Source organism: Bactrocera dorsalis, chromosome 6 (assembly GCF_023373825.1).
Source record: "Bactrocera dorsalis isolate Fly_Bdor chromosome 6, ASM2337382v1, whole genome shotgun sequence".
Taxonomy (NCBI): Eukaryota; Metazoa; Arthropoda; class Insecta; order Diptera; family Tephritidae; genus Bactrocera; species Bactrocera dorsalis.
Genome location: NC_064308.1, coordinates 27668313 through 27690150, shown reverse-complemented (window position 1 = coordinate 27690150; position 21838 = coordinate 27668313). Strand labels below are relative to the sequence as shown.

The 21838-nt window shown below is 38.5% G+C and overlaps 1 protein-coding gene across 26 annotated transcripts in view; it reads left to right on the top strand.

Moving 5' to 3' along the window:
- LOC105233049 (calcium/calmodulin-dependent protein kinase type II alpha chain) overlaps nt 1-21838 on the top strand; it is a 417125-nt gene that overhangs the window by 179458 nt on the left and 215829 nt on the right. For 21 of the 26 annotated variants that reach the window (XM_049460539.1, XM_049460541.1, XM_049460532.1 and 18 more), the window contains 2 exons: nt 12220-12576; nt 21137-21231. In XM_049460539.1, the coding sequence (XP_049316496.1) occupies nt 12512-12576; nt 21137-21231 (160 nt within the window). In that variant the 5' untranslated portion in view covers nt 12220-12511. Of the gene's footprint in view, nt 1-8232; nt 8397-12219; nt 12577-21136; nt 21232-21838 lie in introns of those variants that run through there. The other 5 variants (XM_049460536.1, XM_049460542.1, XM_049460543.1 and 2 more) reach the window with 4 other exon arrangements.

Genomic DNA, 21838 nt, shown 5'->3' with positions numbered 1-21838 from the left:
ATATTGAAATAAAACAAGTAAGGAAGAGCTAAGTTCGGGTGCAACCGAGTATTTTATATTGAAAATATTTGAGTAAGTGGTAGTATCGACCAGATTTCATCTATGTTTGCTCATCCCACATACTCCTAATATGCCACATACTCAAAAAAAATTTCCCTGAGCTTTATTAAGTTACCTTACATACAATCATGAAGCATATAAAGCAAGGCCAATAGTCTAAGATCCGGCTTAAGAACAACACCCCTCATTCTTTTCCTTGATAAAATAATTTTTTTTTTATAAGAAAACTTGTTGATTAATCAAATGAGAAATGATTGACAGTCTATATCTAAGCAAGACTATTTTTAATTAAAAATTAAATTATTTAATTTTTCTTCTTGTTTACCCTCACTCTTTTCCTTTATAAATTTAGTCTCAATCAAAGAAAAAAAGTATATAGAAAATGCCATACAATGTTTGACTACCTTTTTTTAGGCAAGGATGCGTGTCAACCAGGTGTAAACAGGTGAGCGGATGGAGTGATTTACCCTCATTCTTTTTCTTTAAAAATTAAATATGTAAATATTCTGAATTTTATTACGAATCCAACGATATATGATTGACTTTCCAAATCTTGGCAAGGCTAATGATTGACACGATCTAAAGTTTCAATAATTTCATGTAAAAATAAAGTGTGACTGCAAGCGCTATGTACAATAACAGCTGCGCATAAGACTCTTGCCAGAAAGAGAAAGGCGTGAGTTCAGTTCTGTGTGTATAAGATATTAGCTGCGTAAATTGTACTGAATTAGCAACAAAGTTAGGGGTCTCATTATGCCAAAGTTTACCGGCGTTCCACGCTTTTACAGGCTGTGACTATACTGCAGCTTTTTACAATAAAGGAAAAGTCAGGCCTTATAAATTTTTTTCAAAAAATGAAACTTATCAAAAAGTGTTTGCCTCATTGAAAGATAGTACCGATCTTTTTATAGACGAAAAAATTGACGTGGTCCAAGAATTTACTGCTGTTATGTACGGCATAAAAAATTGCACAAGTGTTAATGATGCAAGATATCGCATTTTTCAAAAAAATTATTCAGCCAATAAAAGTAACGAACAATTTTTGAGAAAAGTTAGAAGCTTTAATTCCAACACAATTCCACCTTGCTGGAAATCGTTGAAACAAAAAATTCTACGAACAATATACGTGAATGCCATGTGGCTTAATGCTACTGATCCGTACTGTGCTCAGCTGCAACCCCAAAATTGTGGATGGCACATAGATGAGAAATTACTAAAACCAATAGAATTCCTTGGAGATCCGACACCCTTGCAAGTTGATGACATTTTGCCGGCTACAATTGAAGAAAATGACGACAATAACTCTGAATTCGATTTCAATATTGCAAGTTCTGATGAATCAGATAATGAATAATTTTTTTATATTATAGTAATTAATCATAATTTAAGGACAAAAAATACTTTTATAACGTTTTATAATAAAAAATATTTGTTCAACAATTAACTACTTAAATTATTTACGTTTTTATTTCTTTAATATTGAATCTAATAATATATTTTATTATGAACTCACGCCTTTCTCTTTCTGGCAAGAGTCTTATGCGCAGCTGTTATTGTACATAGCGCTTGCAGTCACACTTTATTTTTACATGAAATTATTGAAACTTTAGATCGTGTCAATCATTAGCCTTGCCAAGATTTGGAAAGTCAATCATATATCGTTGGATTCGTAATAAAATTCAGAATATTTACATATTTAATTTTTAAAGAAAAAGAATGAGGGTAAATCACTCCATCCGCTCACCTGTTTACACCTGGTTGACACGCATCCTTGCCTAAAAAAAGGTAGTCAAACATTGTATGGCATTTTCTATATACTTTTTTTCTTTGATTGAGACTAAATTTATAAAGGAAAAGAGTGAGGGTAAACAAGAAGAAAAATTAAATAATTTAATTTTTAATTAAAAATAGTCTTGCTTAGATATAGACTGTCAATCATTTCTCATTTGATTAATCAATAAGTTTTCTTATAAAAAAAAATTATTTTATCAAGGAAAAGAATGAGGGGTGTTGTTCTTAAGCCGGATCCTCTACTACAAGTGGATGTTCGAAAATCTTGGCAATAGTTATATGAGTGGAAGGTCAGGTTTTCCCCTAATTGTATCTATTTTAGCCGCAACACTGTTATGAATTAAACATGTTCTGAAATTTTCATTAGGTATAAGGGAGCAAAATGACTTGTAAGTGGAATTTATCGTACATTTTCGTTCAAAAATAAATAAAAGCTGTTCTGTTTTCTATTTTTAATAAATTGAATTATTATCTTTATTTTGGTGTATGAGTGTTGCCGATACTGCTAGTAGAAAAAAGTTATAAGGACCTTTAGTCGCTTTCAGTAAACATGTTGACGGTTTTGCTCCCCATTGTAATTGCCTATTCAGTTTGCAGTAGCCGTTGTAAAATGCAACCAGTAGCCTGAGTTTGTCCCTAGTGAGGTTAATTACAAATTTAAACCTGCTGTGGCTGTACCCCCCATTAGGAACTTGTCATGACGCATGCTACGCATGCTGGTTACGTTCCGCTAGGCTATTCAGCCGTTCTCTTCACTCCTGCACCAGTAGCGATTTGATCTCGTAGGATGAGATCGTTCTTAGTGCTGCTTGACTATCGCTAAGTGTGGTTATCTGCTCATTGCGATAGTTGCGATGGAGGTTTATCTCTATACACCGACTTATGGTAAAGACTTCTGCCTGGAAATTTTCGAAAAGCTTCCCATAGGTATGGAGAGCTTAGTGCGTGGACCTGGATCCCTGCACCGATAGTTGGAGCCCCACTGAAGTCTGCGACGCTTTTGAGGCCCAAGCCACCGCTCCGTACGTGATTATCGGTCACACTATCATGGTGTACAACCACTTTACGATCCTTGGCTTACAGCCCCAGGATTTCCCCGCCAGTCGATTGCACTCCATTAGTGCTTTTGTCTCTTTGACCAAGGTCACATCAACATGTTGCTTCCACAGCAAAGTGGAATCTAGCATGAGACCAAGATATTTGACCTTGTTGGTCATCTCTATCTTCCTACCCCCAAGTTTAAGGTTCCTGAGACCAGGTACCTATGTCTCGTGAACGGGACTACGGTTGTCTTGGAGGGGTTGATGTTCAACTCAACCCCACTACACCACCCTTTTGCCAAGTTTAAACCTCTTTGTATTAGGTCGCAGAGAGTGTCTTTAAATTTGCTTTTGGCTACAATTACAATGTCGTCTGCGCACCCTTGGCAGCGGATCCCATTGTCAGTTAGCAGTGCTAAAAGGTCGTCCACGACAAGACTCCATAGCAAACCCCCCTGTGGGCAGCCTCCTGTTGCGCCGAGACGAATCTTTGTATCTCCTACTGTGGCTTCAGCAATTCTGGTGCGCGGTACAGCCTCTATCCATATGCGCACCGTTGGTGCCACATTCCTTTTCTTCAGTGCCCTGGCTACTCTCCTGTGAGACGTGTTGTCAAAAGAATTTTCGATATCTAAGAAGGCGCAAAGCATCAAATCCCCTCTCTCCAGCGATCTCTCTATCTTAGAGGTTGACTGGTATAGAGCAGTATTGGGCGATCTGGCTGCTCTGTATGCATGCAGAGCAGCATGCAGGGGCGCACTTTTCAGCGCCTTTGACCTTATTTCATGGTCTACGATCTTTTCTTTGACCTTTTTCTGTATGCATGCAGAGGAGCATGCACGGGCGCACTTTTCAGCGCCTTTGACCTTATTTACATACTGCTCTCCCTGTTGTAAAAGCGCTGGAAAGATGCCATCCATTTCCGGAGACTTGAGATTATCCAATCCGAGCGGGATGGCCTGTGTTCGACCACATGTAGACACTGGTCTACCCGAATTGTTTCCTGGAAGTGCGTTCGCAGAAGCTCCGTAGCTCTGTCTTCTGCGCTGGTCGTAAATGTCCCATCGCTCCTTTTAATTGCTAGTACTGTGTCAGTCTTCTCCCTGGCCAGTACCTTATTCAGCCGAGCTGCTTCTAGTGTTGAGATGACATTTTCGCAGATTCTCCTGAAGTTTGTCTGCTTTGCAAACCTAATATTATTATATAAGGTGAGGTTGCCCCTATAGTCCTTCTAGACCCCCGTACGTTTAGCTTTATTAAACAGACTCCGTACCTTTTTCTCTAAATCTGCGAGTTGACCACTAGGGACAGTTGCGCCTGTCTGTGGTCGCTTTTAGAGGCCAGCTGCAATGATATGCGTCTATGATTGACCCATTTCGCGCAGACAACCTGCTCTCCATGCCTGGGCCTGCATCGCTATTATCAGTCTGCCCCTCCCTGCTCACTTAGCACCTCTCGGAAAGTATCCCAGTTTGCTTTCCGAGGGTTACGTCTAGGGAGGAGTTGCCTGCCCTCTACCTTTAGCGCAAACCTTATAATCTGACAAGGAGGGCTCCGTTGAAACCCTACATTGTGAGACCAACCCGTTCGTAGGCTCGTTGCTCAAGGTGATGTCAAGCACCTCTCTCCTGCATATTGTAATGAAGGTGGGTTCACACCCCACATTCTGTATAGCTAACCTCCTGCTTAATGTATGCTCTATGTGATGGGCGTTCGCATCACAACCAATGATTAGGGGCAAACTGTGCCTCCTGCAGTACGTCACTAGTCTATCCACAGCCTCTGGGGTGCTGTGGATGCCTCCCCTTAAAAATAGGCTGATGCCAGGACGAAGTCCTTGCCTTCAAAGTCCTTGGCCTGCACCGCCACCAGATCCTGCCTCAGGAACTCTGAATGCAGAAGAAGTCAATAATGTTCCTGGCTACTACACATGTTTAGGTCTCTCGCTAGACAGATCCCAGATTACCTTATTGAAATCTGTCTTCAGGTCTCTAACCTCTCCTCTGTGTACCCAAGGCTCTTGGATCAGCAGGATGTCCAGTTTATCCGCAGTGAACCTGATCGTTATGACAGCCGAGGCTCCCGCCGCGTGGGGCAGGTTCACCTGGGCAACTTCCACGTTGACGGCCACTATAATATAGGTCCGATGAGGGGCAAATCCTCATCCCCGCCGTCATTCGCATTGCCATCCATCGGGTCTCCTAGTTCCTCGAGGAGTTCCTGCGTGGAGGTAGCTCCCCTCCCTGATCGCAGGTCCTCTCATCGGGGACTTCCAAAGTCGCGACAGTCGCCACCAGTTCGGCCTTGCTCTCGCTGGGTTGAGTAGAAACCTCATCCACCTGCATCTTTTCCACTTCCGAGGCCACAACAGTCGCAACCTGTTATGCCTTACTCTCGCTGGTTTGAGTAGCAACCTCATCCTCTCTTCTTCTTTACTGGCGTAGACACCGCTTACGCGATTATAGCCGAGTCAACAACAGCGCGCCAGTCGTTTCTTCTCTTCGCTACGTGGCGCCAATTGGATATTCCAAGCGAAGCCAGGTCCTTCTCCACTTGGTCCTTCCAACGGAGTGGAGGTCTTCCTCTTCCTCTGCTTCCCCCGGCGGGTACAGCGTCGAATACTTTCAGAGCTGGAGTGTTTTCGTCCATTCGGACAACATGACCTAGCCAGCGTAGCCGCTGTCTTTTAATTCGCTGAACTATGTCAATGTCGCCGTATATCTCGTACAGCTCATCGTTCCATCGAATGCGATATTCGCCGTGGCCAACGCGCAAAGGACCATAAATCTTTCGCAGAACTTTTCTCTCGAAAACTCTCAACGTCGACTTATCTGTTGTTGACATCGTCCAGGCCTCTGCACCATATAGCAGGACGGGAATTATGAGTGACTTATAGAGTTTGGTTTTTGTCTGTCGAGAGAGGACTTTGCTTCTCAATTGCCTACTCAGTCCGAAGTAGCACCTGTTGGCAAGAGTTATCCTGCGTTGGATTTCAAAGCTGACATTGTTGGTGGTGTTTACGCTGGTTCCAAGATAGACGAAATTATCTACAACTTCAAAGTTATGACTGTCAACAGTGACGTGAGTGCCAAGTCGCGAGTGCGACGACTGTTTGTTTGATGACAGGAGATATTTCGTCTTGCCCTCGTTCACTGCCAGACCCATTTGCGTTGCTTCCTTGTTCAGTCTGGAGAAAGCAGAACTAACGGCGCGGGTGTTGAGACCGATGATATCAATATCATCGGCATACGCCAGCAGCTGTACACTCTTATAAAAGATTGTACCTGCTCGATTAAGTTCTGCAGCTCGAACTATTTTCTCCAGCAGCAGATTGAAGAAATCGCACGATAGGGAATCGCCTTGTCTGAAACCTCGTTTGGTATCGAACGGCTCGGAGAGGTCCTTCCCGATCCTGACGGAGCTTTTGGTCCCGCTCAGTGTCAGTTTACACAGCCGTATTAGTTTTGCGGGGATACCAAATTCAGACATTGCGGCATAAAGGCAGCTCCTTTTCGTACTGTCGAAAGCAGCTTTAAAATCGACGAAGAGGTGATGTGTGTCGATTCTCCTTTCACGGGTCTTTTCCAAGATTTGGCGCATGGTGAATATCTGGTCGGTTGTTGATTTACCAGGTCTGAAGCCACACTGATAAGGTCCAATCAGTTTGTTGACGGTGGGCTTTAATCTTTCACACAATACGCTCGATAGAACCTTATATGCGATGTTGAGGAGGCTAATCCCACGGTAGTTGGCGCAGATTGTGGGGTCTCCTTTTTTATGGATTGGGCATAGCACACTTAAATTCCAATCGTTGGGCATGCTTTCGTCCGACCATATTTTACAAAGAAGCTGATGCATGCTCCTTATCAGTTCTTCGCCGCCGTGTTTGAATAGCTCGGCTGGCAATCCATCCGCCCCCGCCGCTTTGTTGTTCTTCAGGCGGGTAATTGCTATTCGAACTTCTTCTTGGTCGGGCAATGGAACGTCTTTTCCATCGTCATCGATTGGGGAATCGGGTTCGTCTTCTCCTGGCGTTGTGTGTTCACTGCCATTCAGCAGGCTGGAGAAGTGTTCCCTCCATAATCTAAGTATGCAACCTCATCCACTTTCATCTTTTCCGCTTCCTTGCTCCCGGTGACCGCTGTGTTAAACTTGTAGAATAGGCGGAAGCTTGCTGCACGAATAAACTTGTACGACTCGTCGTCTATGTACAAGTGTAGTCGCCAACCCTTTATAACACACTTTTTCTCAACCTTGCTACTGACTACACGCCAGGCCGAGATACTAAGGCCCAGTTTCTGATTCTCGACCAGACCGAGGGCAAACTCATATGTCTTGTCTTCGCACCGGGGAAAGAACATCGTCATGCTGTGCATGATCGGTATGTCCTCCGCCCTTCTTGCGCAGAGGACGGGACCCTTCCAACCTTCCTACTTGGGAGAGAACTCCCGTAGCCAGTTGGCGGACGTCTCGTCCTTGCAGTCCACCTGCAACATGCCTCTTGTGAAATCCACCCCAAGGAAGGACGCTGCGTATACACCACCTCTGAACACCTCTGCTGTCCTCGCGCTGCTGCCCTTCAGCCTTTTAGGGCTTGAGGCTCCTGCGGCGTAATTTGCCCGCTCTTCCGCTTCGCGGTTTGTGCGTAAGTGGCCGAAGGCGCTGCCTTTTCACCACCTCGCCTTGCGGTCAAGGTTACGTTGATAGGGCAGCGGCTACCAACCCCGCTGCCTTGCGCGAGAAATGAAATGGTCTAAATTAAAAGATTAAGCTTTGACGTCCTTCTTTATTCAGGTGAATCTTAAGACTGACTTGCTTTACATTATTACTTAGCTTACTTACTACTTATCCTAATGCTTACTGTACTAACATTCTTTTTTAGTTCGCTTCTAATATAAGGATTAACTGTTTTATCAGCCCATATTAGCTTGTTTACTCACATGTATATATTTATGTATATAAATTTTATATATATATATGTATATAAATATATATTTATGTTTTAGTTAAGTTGGCGTTAGCATACCCGAAATACGCTTACTCTCTTGTTCCACAACAAAGCTAATGTGGAACCCAATTTTATGTTAGTACAATATTAAGCATTTACTATCTACATACATACATTACTACATGTTTAGAGGGTAGGAATGTAACTCGCGCGAACACACGCGGTCATGCTACGCTCCTTTGCAGGTGATACGCTGCTTTCTCTGACTTTGCTCCTAGCAGAAATTTAAAGATATTTTTTTCGTTTTTTTGATATTTCATTTAACTTTCCCGAAAAAAAAAAAACAAATTAATATTATACATTAACTAAATTAATATTTATAATATTTTCCAGAATTCACGCAACACAAAAGACAAGTTGAAATTTGGAGAATAATAAAGAGTATCGAAAATAAGGACGTGCGTACTGAACGAAGACTAGGTTCCGACTACTTGTGTGGCAATATAGCGGGCTGAAGGTCAATCATTTAATCGGTTTATTGTAGTACGGTTACTTAGGTACTAGAAAAAATCAATTTTGATTTAGCATCGCTGTAGTTTGTAATTCTCACTTTTGTCCGGTTTTAAGCTTAGTACGTAGCTCTCAAGAAACGTAAAAGCTTCATATAAAAAAACGCTTAAGAAACGGTCAAGAAACTTTCCTGCGATAAATTTACTTGTGCTAGTACGCAGCTCTCAAGAAATCTAGTACTAATTTTTAATAGTTTTTTTCAATAAAATGTGAATATGGCAAACCTGGTTTTGCGAAGAAACATCAAATCAACAATTGTTCCTTGAAGGAAATTCGAAGTAATCGTCAAATTCCTCCTAAATTAGTTAAAATTCATCATTAATCAAATTCAAATCATTATTATGAAGTATATTCCATTTTGAAATGTTGTATAAAACCTACCAATCATCAACAACATTCCTTAAATCTCAATGAAAATATTTATGTTACCATACACATACATACATACATACATACATAATACGCACAAAGTTTGTTTACTTTGTTTATTCTCTCTTGCTCTTCTAATGTGGATCACTCACAATGCGTAACCAGCAGTCAAAATTACTTGAGAAATAATGTATTTTTTTTTTCTTGAGAAATTACTTGAGAGCTGCGTACCAACCTTTAGAAGGAAAATGTTCCTATGTTCGTCGTCTGAACCATTGATTAGTAAAGCAAATCTGTTGCCATTTAAAACGTGCGTGAAATTTTTTAAGATTGATTGCTGACTTTAAAGGACTTAATTTTCTTTTTATATTAACGTAGCGGTCAATGCCAGTTTCTACAGACGGGCCATTTTTTATTGGTACATTCTCACCTTACGTTATGTTCTTCGTTGCCTGCATGCTTACTGGCATCTGCAGACTGGTTGCTGTCAGCGCATTTTTTGTTGCCCGGCTGCTGACTGCTCCGTTGCTTCCTTTCCTCATCATCGCCGTTACACTTTTTATTGCCAGTAGTGGTTATTGTTGTTGGCTCAACAAAGCTAAAGCAGGCATTTAAGGAATGACTACAGCTTTGCTGGTGAGGCTGTGAAGCACTCATTATTGTTTGTTTGATTTTTTTGTTTCTACTTTTTGATTTGTCCACCATTTGTTTATTTTTATTATTATTAATTTGTATGCACTGTTCTTTATATGCTTTGTTTGTTTACAATTTAATAAATCATTTTTTTTTTTTAACTTTTGGATTGATTGTTATTATTTTTTTTGTAAAAACACAATTCACGATGCGAATTAAATAAACATGTCCGTACACTTTAAACACTCTCTCGAATTCAGTATTTTCTTTCATGAGACCATAGAAATGATTGCCAATGTGATAAGCCCCATTGGCCAATGCTAAACCCTTTATTAAATTTACCAAGGATACAAAATTTTTACCGGTACTCTTGCTTTAAAACCAGGCATTTTCACAACTTTTCTGGCTGTATCACTGCAAATCTGTATTTGAAATTTTTCATTAATTGCTATCTGAGCACATGTAAGGTGGGGTTTTTTAACCAAATATATAACTTTACTTGTTTCCTGATATATTAATATTAATGGGCGATGGGAATGAGATTTTGATGTCATGAGTCCTATTGGCTTAGACAACCTATCTAATTGAAGACTCAGCTCTACCAACCATTACTCCAATTTCACGATGTTTAATACCTTTCTCCTAATTTAAAAATTGTTTTTGTTTTTCCACTCCGATTTTTTTCGAGTTTTATTCATGGTTGCTAATATAAATTTTTTAAAACCAAACATATTTCAAGACCGCAAAGTTGTAAGTTGACAACACATGATATAATAAAAGAGGGTAGGTCATTCATAATTTTTAACAATCATATTTATAATTATAAACATTTTCAAATTCAGTTTAAATCAGCATTAGGCAAGAAAACCATTTCTCCATTAAATTTTTCAATTAAAATTGTTGCTACAATAATATTTTCTGTCATATTTTTGATTACCCAACGTTAACAGTTTTATAATTGTGGTGGATTGAGATTACGATGAATAATAATAGTTGAACATTTTTCATCCGACGATTACTTGATGTCATAGCAAGATGTATGTATCTAGATAATTTTCTTTTTCATTTTCATAGAATAATTTAAAACACATCTGGATTACCTGACGACAATTGCTAATTGTCAATTTCATTAACTTCTATATTTTAAGTCGCCAATGCAGCCCGATTATTGAGCCAGTTATGATCCAAACAATTAATTTCTACTTTCAGGAATATACTCTCAGTCAATCAAATTTGTTTCGTTTCTACATTTTTCAATATCTAGAAATTGTATTATATCTGAGAGTGGTTCAGATTCCAAGCGATCTAAATATGTGCGGTTCATATGGTATGAGGAATCTCATTGCCTTAAGGGAAGGGAAGAATATACGTGCTGTCGGCAATCGCAGATAGTGACAGCACCACTGAGAAGTTGTAGCTGAAGAATTCTATCGAGTTGACAGTCCTTGGCCGAATAAAAAAACCGGTCCGTTCCGTTTACGTAAACCCAACTTGGAGCGCACCACCGACGACTTCATCGTTGCTATCTTTGTCAGTTTGCTACCGTTTGTTATTGTGTGAATAAACATAATTTAACAATAAATTAAAGATTGAATTAAAGTTATTTTGTACTATATTATGTGAATTAAATGCATACAAACGAATTTGTGAAGTATTAGAGTTTATAAAAGTGAACAATATAATGTAAAATATATTTTAAATCGTACTTTAAATAGTTGATAATTTCAACTTTAAACGCAAATATCTCGAAAACTATATCCTCTTCCATTCGCCCATACCCATTTTATCCTGAGACGATATTCTAAAGTTGTCCATAGTTTCTGCCAGAAAAGCGTTTCCTAACCTAAAAAAACCTAGCAAAAGAGGGCACAGGTTCAGAGCGAAAAAACTGAGACAGGAGCTTCTAGTGAAAATTCTACTAGCAGAAAATATCTACTGCCATGTGAAGAAACAGCTGTTAAAGCTTATGCGTATAAAAGCTAAATTTAACGCATCCGTTTTGATTATGCTTGTTTTCATTGTTTTGAATACAACTGGTAACTCTTATTATAGCTGCTGTTATATAAAAAAGCAGCTACTAAAACATGTGTAAACAAGCGAGAATTGAGAAATTCGCTTTAAGGTATCGTCTCAGTGTGAAATTTTCGAGAAATACACTGTAATAAACATTCTCTCAAATTTTTAAATCCAAATTCTAATTATTACGGTCGCTACAGCGTTTCTTGCAGAAGGTCAACAGAATGGGGAATTTAGCGACTCCAATATTTAAACGTGTTTTTTTCAGAGTGGTGCCTTTCAAAAAGGTTTCCATCCTCAAAGGAAGAATTAGTTCCAATTTGGATACAACATTTTTAACGTCATTCTCTATCGCGCTGTGGAAACTTTATTTTTTAAATCTTCCTACTAGGCGGAATAACTTCCTGTCTGATGAATCAAACGATAATAAGGAGATCGAGTTGGCTATATAATTCGACTGGCCCATGTTCTCATAAAAGTATCGATCGAGAAACCTCCCGATTTTTTTCTCTGAATACCTAAATTTACTTCAAATTTCAGAAAAAAATTGTTGTAAATGTCAGTGACGATATAGTTTTGTAGCTATGATTGAGGTTTCTAACTTTTGCTTTGGGCATCTATCGCAGTACTCTCGCTCTATGAAATATGAAGTATATTAATTATTTAGCTTCCTACGCTTTTATAGATGTTTTTTAATTATTATCTTCGAACCACATTGCAATTTATTATTACTATAATTGTTAATAAATTTTCGGCGTTAATTAAATGTTTTATTTCTTTATATAATTACAGAAGTCCGTGGTGCTCCACAACATTCACCTGTACAAGTTAACTCCAAAGCATTTTCAGGATAAGCTGATCCATATAAGAGATAGATAATCTATGCTCACAACTCTAAGGTTTTAGCTTTGAAATATATATAGGAGGTGGCAAATAATTCGGTCAACCGACGTACTTTTTGGGATCTCCAGCAGTTACTGTTATTTGTATTGACTAAATATAGGAAACTAAAGAAAGATAATTCCAGACGTAAAATTAAGCTGCGTTTACTGCCGAAATAGATTTTCTTAAGTGTGCCATCGCGATGGCTGCTCCAGCAGCCTGTACGCGTTTTTCCGATAATTATGAAATTAAGGAGGAACTTGGAAAGTAAGTCAAATGTTGTAATGTAAGGCTAATCTTCGAAATATTGTATATGAAATTTGAACTAAAGTATAAATTACCAATTAATCAATACCAATTGCTATTTTGGACTACTTTTTACCGAAAAAAGAAAAACATTTTTTATTTAGACGGAATAATTACAAAAGGTAAACTTGGATCCCCTGACTGCAATTATCTTACTATAAATTACTTAAAATGCTCGTGGGCTTTTTAAAAAAATACTGTAATATACTCGTATGCCTAAAAGCACATGTTTAATGAATTTCACTTGATTTAGTCTGGTTGATGTTATATATGATGTAACTATAATTTCATCTATTCCATCTTGCTTCAACATTTTGCAGAAAAAACAGTTCACTTTTATATAGAAAATCACAAATTTGGGGTTGAGACAAGTATAGCCTGACAGAAGCAATTCTTCTGTGTATAACAATAATAATAAGTTTACGTTGCGTACAGCGAAGAAAAGTTCACAGAAAAAAGTACCATAGCTTTTTATTATAATTTGTATTCAGTGTCTACTCATATGTGACTCAGTGTAATAGTAATAGTATAGTACAGAAAAAAAGTACCATTACTTCAATCCAAAGTCGAAAACATTTAAAATGCATTCTTGATAACTACCGCCAACAAGAGTTTGTGGCAACGTTTCTTCATTTCATCTAGTAAAGAATAAAATGATTCCTCATTTTAACGAGAATATTTATGAAATCCATTTAATTCTCAGTAATACTTTGGGCTACTTAGTGTAAAAAAGTTCGAATGGATTTCAGTGATTTCGAAGGCGTTTTATAAATATAATTGTTTTGATTTTTCGTTTAAAATTTTTTCGATTGAAAATAGTTGAAAATCGTAAAGCCAAAAAAGAGTTGTGTTGATCTGAAGTTCAATTGCTTTAACTTCAATTCAACCGAGTGAAAATGAAAATCGTTATAGGGGTATAATATTTCCAGATTGTTTGTTTACCGCACCATTGAACAGTTTTCTCAAGGCTTCTTTGAAACGATCTCCACCGTCGGTAAACTATTCATTTTCTGATGGATGGTGACTTAACTCTGCGTATTCGAAAATTTGCAATTTCAAACATAAAAATATGCGAAAAATAAATATATCTGTTAATAAATATTAATTTCAATTAGAAAGATACAAAAAGAGAATGAGTCGTGTAAAAAAAGAATTTATTAATTGCGAAAGCTTAAAGTCAAAAAGGTTATTCTAAAATTTGACGAAATCTTTATCGCATAAAATTAAAAAGAAGTCCACCAATATAATCTGGTTTGTACTGATTTACGTTAATGGACAACGAGGACCGCCAAGGCATTTATTATCACAACAGAAAATCGCATAGACAGATGCTTCGCCTGGCATTGCGATGGTAGGCGAACGAAGCACAAAAATTCATAACAAACCAAACCGTACATCTAACAAACAAAAATAGCGTAATAGCTACAGTGTTGAAAACGAGTTCAAACTTAATTTGATATGATTGTATGGTATCTCCACAACAACGCTATAAAAATATGCCAATTCCAAAATCCACGCGAGCGGAGTCGCGGGTTTAGACCTAATAATACAATAATATTAAAATTACATTTCATAAAACTAAATTTCAGTGACATTTTAGCTGGCACCAAGTTTTTGTGTACATTTATTTATTTTATTTTATTAAAGCTTACATAATACACAAATTATTATATAAACTAAAGTACGCAGCGCTAGCATCATAGGCTTTCGGCTGAATTGTGTACATTATTGTGCAACTACGTTTCAAACGTTAATTCTTTTCAATTTTTAATTTTGACACAGATGCCAAGTTTGCTTTTTCGAATAGTTTACATCAGGCATGCTGCGCAGTTTGCATTAGCGAATATGACCCATATTAGGTTCAACAGATGGCTGTAGCTTCTTCTTCTTCTCTTTTACTAGCGTAGCGGTTATAGCCAAGTTAACAACAGCGCGCCAGTCGTTTCTCATTTTCACAGTTTGGCGGTAATTCGAGATACCAAGTGCAGCCAGGTCTTTCTCCACCTGATCTGTCCAACGAAGTGGAGGTCTTCCTCTTTCTCTGCTTCCCCTGGCGGGTACTGCGTCGAATACTTTCAGAACTGGAGTGTTTCATCCATACGGATGACATGTCCGAGGCAGTAGTCGCTGTCTCTTAATTCCCTGAACTATGTCAATACCGTCGTATAACTTGTACAGCTCATCGTTCCATCGAAAGCGATATTTGCCGTTGCCAAGACGTAAAGTACCGTAAATATTTCGCCGACTAACGGCGCAGTTGTTGAGGCAATGATATCAATATCATCGGCGTACGCAATTAGCTATACACTTTTCTAAAAGATTATGCCTTCTCGATTCAGCAGTAGATTGAAGAAGTCACACGACAGGGAGTTGCCTTGTCTAAAACCTTGTTTGGTATCGAACGCTTCGGAGAAGTTCTCCCCGATTCTGACGGAGCTTTTGGTACTGATCAACATCAGTTTACATGCGTTTTGCAAGGATACCGAATTCAGACATAGCGACATAAAGACAATTCTTTTCTGTGCTGTCAAAAGCAACTTTGAAATCGACGAATAGGTGGTGTTTGTTGACCCTCTTTTCAGGGGTATTTTTCTAGATTTGGCGCATGGTGAATATCTGTTCAGTTGTTAATTTTCCAGGCCTAAAGGGATCCAGGATCCAGACTACAAAGAACAGTTTTTCCAGTCACTTCAATATTTCCGATCGTTAATAGTGAATAGTGGATAAGTGAGTCATGTGTGGAAGTTCACGCAAGTGAGGAAAGTTGTCGGACCGCCATTCATTTGAGAGTGACTAGAAACGATTCTTTACGTATGGCTCAAGCAGCTTACGAGTTACGGTCCTAGACCGTGTATCCTCTGGGTAGCCAAAATATCCGTTTGAAGGCGAGATAAAAAGAGAAGGCAAATCATCCCTCCCCTGAGCTGAGCGCTGGATTTGGGACCCGCCAAGTAAAAAAGAAAACAACAGTCTTTGCACTGTCGTAAATTCGGTTATAACTATAGGCGGTGTCTACGCCAATCAAAAAGGAGAGAGTAAATGCCGCAAAAACCTACCCGCCTCAGTTCTTGTCTCGTCCATCGCGCTTCTTGAACGGCGGTGATGCCTTTACTTTTACGAGGACATCAACCAGCTCAGCTGCGACAGCTTCTCAATTAAGGGACCGAACATTCTAGGTGCATGTCTTTACATGTTAATCCTTTATGCGTTTGCAATGGTCGTCATCAAAAGGGAGTCGTTTATCCGAGCCGGACTGCCGAACTGCAAACATTTCTAGTGCTCATTATCCAGCTGCTGTAAAGGATTGGAGGAGAGTCTCCTGTAAAGGCGTCACATGTATTCACTTCTTAGAAGAGAGGTTCAAACTGAATTTATCAAACTTTATCAGCCGGATGTCTTAGAAGGCGTGGTAAAGCAGTTAAGCTTTACTCTCTTCGATCAAGGGCATTGAATCTTTTAGCAAGATTGTTGTTGTTGTAGCGAGTTTCTTGTTTGGGAGGAAAGTAACGTGTTACATGTCATCGAGGGCACTTAACAGGAGGCTCGTGAAACGAGCTGTTTCGATGGGGGACCAAAGGGAGAAAGGGGTTAACTGAGTTAGTTTCATGGGTCATGCCAGGAGATGATTAGTATTGCAGGACATAAATTGGTTATGTCAGGGTCTGTTCTGGATAAGTAGGCTACAATATCTAAAATGAAGCTAGGCTAGTGTCACTATTGTTTCACACGGTAACTCGAGCTCGAATGTTACTCCTAAAAGTTTAGGATGGTGGACCGTCAGAAATCTGACTCCGTGGGCGGAAATTTTGTCTGTACTTCTTCGTTTGTAATATAGGATTGCCGTCGATTTAGAAGAGGTAGGATTTAGGCTACTAGCAGTGAAGAAGCGAGAAAATTCTGGGAGATAGACGGACACTTTTTAACACATCCCACCTATTTCATACCCGATGTCATTATCGTACAATCATCTGCGTATTAGGTTAAAGATACTCCTTCTGGTGGTTCTGGGAGCTTCGAAATATAGTGATTAACCAGTAGCAAGGAGAGGACACCACTCTACGGGACCCCCCGTTTAATTCTCCTTCATTTAGAATGATCACCTCGAAATAATACCGCTGATTGTTGACCGCTCAGATAGTTCATGGTCCACCTCTTAAGTCCTGGAGGAGGCTTACTTTGTTCGATGTCCTCAAGTAGTGTTGTATAGTTGACTGTGTCGAAGGCTTTCGAAATGTTTACCGCTACTAGGACAGTTTCCTTGGAAAAGACCCGTGAAATGAGAATCGACACGCACCACCTCTTCGATTTTAAGCCCTTTATGGGCACGAAAAGAAACCGCCTTTATGCCGCGATGTCTGTATTTTGTATCAGCTCATAACTAATATGCCTGTGTAAACTGACATTAAGCAACACCAAAAGCTCGGTCAGCCGTTCGGTACCTAACGAAGTTTCAGAAAAGGCGACTCCCATTCGTGCGACTTCTTCAATCTCGAATGGAGAAAATATTGTAATTCGAGCTGCAGAACTAAATAGAAAAGGTACCATCTTCTATAAGAGTGTACAGCTGCTGGCCTATACCGATGATATTGATAGCAATGGCTTCATCAACCGCGCCGTTAGTTCTGCCCTCTCCATATTAGTGAACGAAGACAAGACGAAGTATCTCCTATTTAAAAAGTATTTAGGAAAATAATCCTTTGACGCGCTTAAACAGAGGTGAATCGTATTGGATCCGATGGCAACCATGTGTCCATCGCAACAAGTGTCAGGCAAATAACTCCAGATATACCACAAAAATTGTTAAGCACGGCGGTGGTTGCGTGATGGTCTAGGGAGCGTTTTCCTGGTATAGCGTTGCATTACTGGTGAGAAAAGATGGTACACTTTACCAATTTTCATACGTCAATATGCTTAAATATACTATAGAACTTTTCGCGTCCGAATCGATTCCTCTGAATTGGATTTTATGCATGACGAAGATTCAAAGCACGCAGCTAAAAATGTGAAGAATTAGTTCACTGCAGAAAGTATGGACCTTCTAAGCTGACCAAAGCAAAGTCCCGATGCAAACCTCATTGGAAACTTATGGAGCAATGTTAAAATGCTCGGTGGTAAAAAAATAATGAAAAATGCTGAAGAACTTTGGACTGTGTCAGGTCCCAGAAGTTGGTGAAAAGTTTACCCCCACGATGCCAAGCAATTCTGAATAATTGCGGACACACTGTTGTGAGTATTTGAAAGCAATAACACTTAAACATATCGAATAAATTTTCTTAACCTCCGCAGCAGCGATATATTCTGCTATTTCTACGTCCAGGCCAAAAGACGCAATTGAAAACTTGGTTTTTTTTTTAACTTATGAAAAGTTATTTTTATTTTTTTTATATAACTTATGAAAAGTTATTTTTATCTTTTTTTATATAACTTATTCTTCAATGTATGCTATGCTACTGAATAAATTAAAACAGTTTACTCTTTGAATTAATAATAAACGTCGCTTTTTTACATGTTCAAAGTGTCTTTGACTATATGGATTAGGTATTAAGTATTGTTAAAATGTATTTAATTCTTTATTCTTTGTTTATTATTATTTCTTTGGGGTTATATTAAGTACAAATCAACATAAGATGTTACATTTGGAGATGACAGTAGTGGGTGACACCTGAGGCTGAAAATTTTATTAAAATGGGCATTGCCCCGCCCCCTAATAGGTTTAATGCACATATCTCACAAACTTATAGCTATTTCATTCAATTTAAGAAATCATATTATAGCCACATATAATAGTTGTGTTGAAAGCTACTAAAAATGCGATAATTCGCTAAATAAATACGTCGTAAGCATTTAATTTTGCAAATAAGTTGGAAGGAAAGCCTATAAAAGTGCCGAAATAACAGTTAGAGAATGGGCACTGCTAACTTTTAGGTTGATTCCCACATCAGGACGTACGCAACCAATTTCAACAAAATAAGGTGTTTGACGTGGCTAAAGAACGCGTGGAATAAAATCATTACAAAAATGATAAAATCTTTAAATCATTAATCCGATTTTTATCAACTAAAATATTTTATTTGAAAAATTGAAATTGTGTTGTATTAATACAAAGTTTTAACATTTCCTGCACCCCGTCCATTAGTGCTTTTATTGTAAAGTCCGATACTCGCGTAGCTGCTGAAGACCACTTCAAGGTCTGGAAGTTGTTTTAGTCACTTTTTTGTTGTCTTCATCTCTTTTTGGATTGGAATTTTTCAGCAATATTTTTTCGAGAATCGGTTGTATAAATTTCCTCTCCAGCTAGCTGGAAAATGTCTGCTAAAACGTAATAATAATCATGCAGCATTCGAATTTCTTAACAAAATCTTTCGTCAGCTTCTTACCATAGCTCTTTTTATTGCGTTTTCGATCTTGACGACGCTTCTATCCGGAACTTTCTGTTTTTTGTTTGCATCCTGCGTACGAACAATTCTTAGCAGCCTGCATTCTTCGCCAATTTCCTTCCCGTAATGCTTAGGTCATTCTTGAGAATGGTCACAACGTTCTTCATCTTCTCACGATCATCTGCCTCTTCTTTTTATAAGAATCTTTCTTTTAACAATACGCTCATATTTCTTAAAGCATTTAATAACGCGAGAAATGGTTTCAGGCTTAGCCCCTATCTCTTTGGAAATTTTCTTAAACGACCACTAGTTTTAAAATTTTGTAATAATGTTTTCGCGCACCTTCACTTCGCTTGCCACTTTCGCGTTAAATATTTACTTATTCTATGTACTATTTGAAATTTTAATTGCTTAGTATGGTAAAAAAATGTAGCGGGTAATTTTATTCAATGCAATCCTTATGTTGCAGGATTAAAATGGGCGAAATTCGAATACAAACACGTCTATTTTCGATATAGAACACTCTATCTTTGTTGCATATTTGACGCTTCATTGCTGATACTCTCCTGATGTGCAGAAAAAAATTGAGTGTGGCCGATTATTTGTACAAATTGCTAACAAAAAGAAATTCACTTAGAATGTGATACATTCACGATATTTTAAATTCCATCTATTTCCTTCATTTTGCATTATAAAAGTCAAACCGCAATGAAGTTTGGATGGGAAGATTATAAAAAAAACCTTTATACAAATAGAGTTGAGCCTTTAAGATACGACATCTAACGTCTCAAAATGAGGTGAAATCGGACTATTACTTACCAAGTCACCAGATACCGAATATGTGGACCGGAGGACGTATGACTGACTTTTTTTCGGAAATGACTATAAATCTCTGGTAGTAGGGTGTCCTGGTGGAAAAAATGGGTAAAATCTGGTCATTGGTTCGCATAGCCAAAAAATATTTAACAGAAGGTTTTTCCAAAACTCCGCTTGACTTAATGCCATATACAGGATTTGTCCAGAAAGTAATAGGATTGAGTCGGTTTAAAAAAATGAACCAATAATTACAATTCTTTAAAACCTTTCAAAATATGCTCCTTTTGCTTCGATGCAGCACTGTCAGCGCGATTTCCAAGCATTGAAGGCATCACGGAAGGCATTCTCCGGAATAGCCTTGAGAGCAGAGGTGCATGCTGCTTGGATCCCCTCTGTCCTCTCAAAACGCTTGCCTTTCATTGTTATTTTCAGGCAAAGAGACAAAAAAAAGTCCGGGCCTCATCTGCGCTGTCGGACGGCTGCGTAAGGGTTGGGATGCCGACCTTGGTCAGTTAGCTGTTCACAAGAAAGGCGGTGTGAGCCGGGGCGTTGTCGTGGTGCAACTTCCAATCGGCTGGGATGTTTTGTCGGACCCGATTGATCCTTCATTTGGGTCTCTTGTACTTCCAGGTAAAACTTGGCATGGAAGAAAATCAGTCCAATTACTTTTCGGACAAACCCTGTATATCGGTCAAAATGTTAAACTTAGAGAGTATATTTTTATGGGAATGAAATGCGTTTATGCCGAAAACATATAAAATCGTTTCGTTAAAATGTTTCACCTAGCCCCTATACACCTAATATGAAAGTGTTTCAGCATTCACTATAAGAACGATTGTTCAAACATTCGTTAATGATGGACCAGTCTGTTGGAAATCAAGTTCATCGCTGCCGTTTAAATCTTACATTGTTTTGTGCAATGCTTCGAAAATATTTGTGAGTCATTATGTACTCATCTTAAATTGTGATTGATTTTTTTTAACACTGTAACTTTTTAGTTTTTGGTTTTAGGTGGTATTAAGAATATCTTACCGGTACCATATGGTGCGTCCAAGAAAAACCGCCATGTTCAGTAGAAACAGTCAATATAATCCACATTAGTAGTCAACAATTACTGTAATCCTACTGTACACATTTGTTGTTATTATTATTTTTTGAAATAATGAAATATAAAATGTTCAAATGAATTTTGAACACTAAGCTACCTCGGCCAAATCGGTTCAGCAGACTTAGATAAGATATATGTATAGTTGTTATGCATTTGTTATCTAGTGTTAATTTTTAATCAAAAAATGTATTTTTAATAAAATAATTACATATTTTAACAGGGGCGCCTTCTCTGTCGTCAAACGTTGTGTTCAAAAATCAACACAATTCGAGTTCGCAGCGAAAATAATCAACACAAAGAAGCTCACCGCAAGAGGTAAGCGAACTATAATACTTGTTTAAATTTCACATTTCTTTGTATTCACTGTTGTATATCGGATACATTCAGCATTATCGTAAACTTGGAGTGAATAAATCATTCCCACAATTTTTTTCCTCGCGAACGAAAAATTCGTATCATGAGTGTCGTGTGAAATAATCGAATTTCGATTATACTATGATAAACTTCGACAAGCTATCACATACGGTTTTGTTTTGATTAAATGGCATTGGAAAAGTTTTCTCAACTTATAAAGCAATTTATAACTGCATAAATTATGCAGGCAACAACGTTGGGCCATGTAGTCAGTTTTGAACGAATAGTGGATTAAAAAAAAACTTCTTTTTTCATTCTGAAATCGATTTCGATTTCCTTTGCTGTTGGAAGAATCTTCTTCTTTACTGACGTAGAAATCACTGACGCAGTTATAGCCGAATTAACAGCGCGCCAGTCGTCTCTTCTTTTCGCAATTTGGCGCCAAGCGAAGCCAGATCCTTCTGGCTCCCAACAAACTGAGTGGAGGTCTTCCTCTACCTCTGATTCCCCCGGCGGTGACTGCGTCGAATACTTACCGAGCTGGAGTGTTTTCGTCCATTCGGACGGC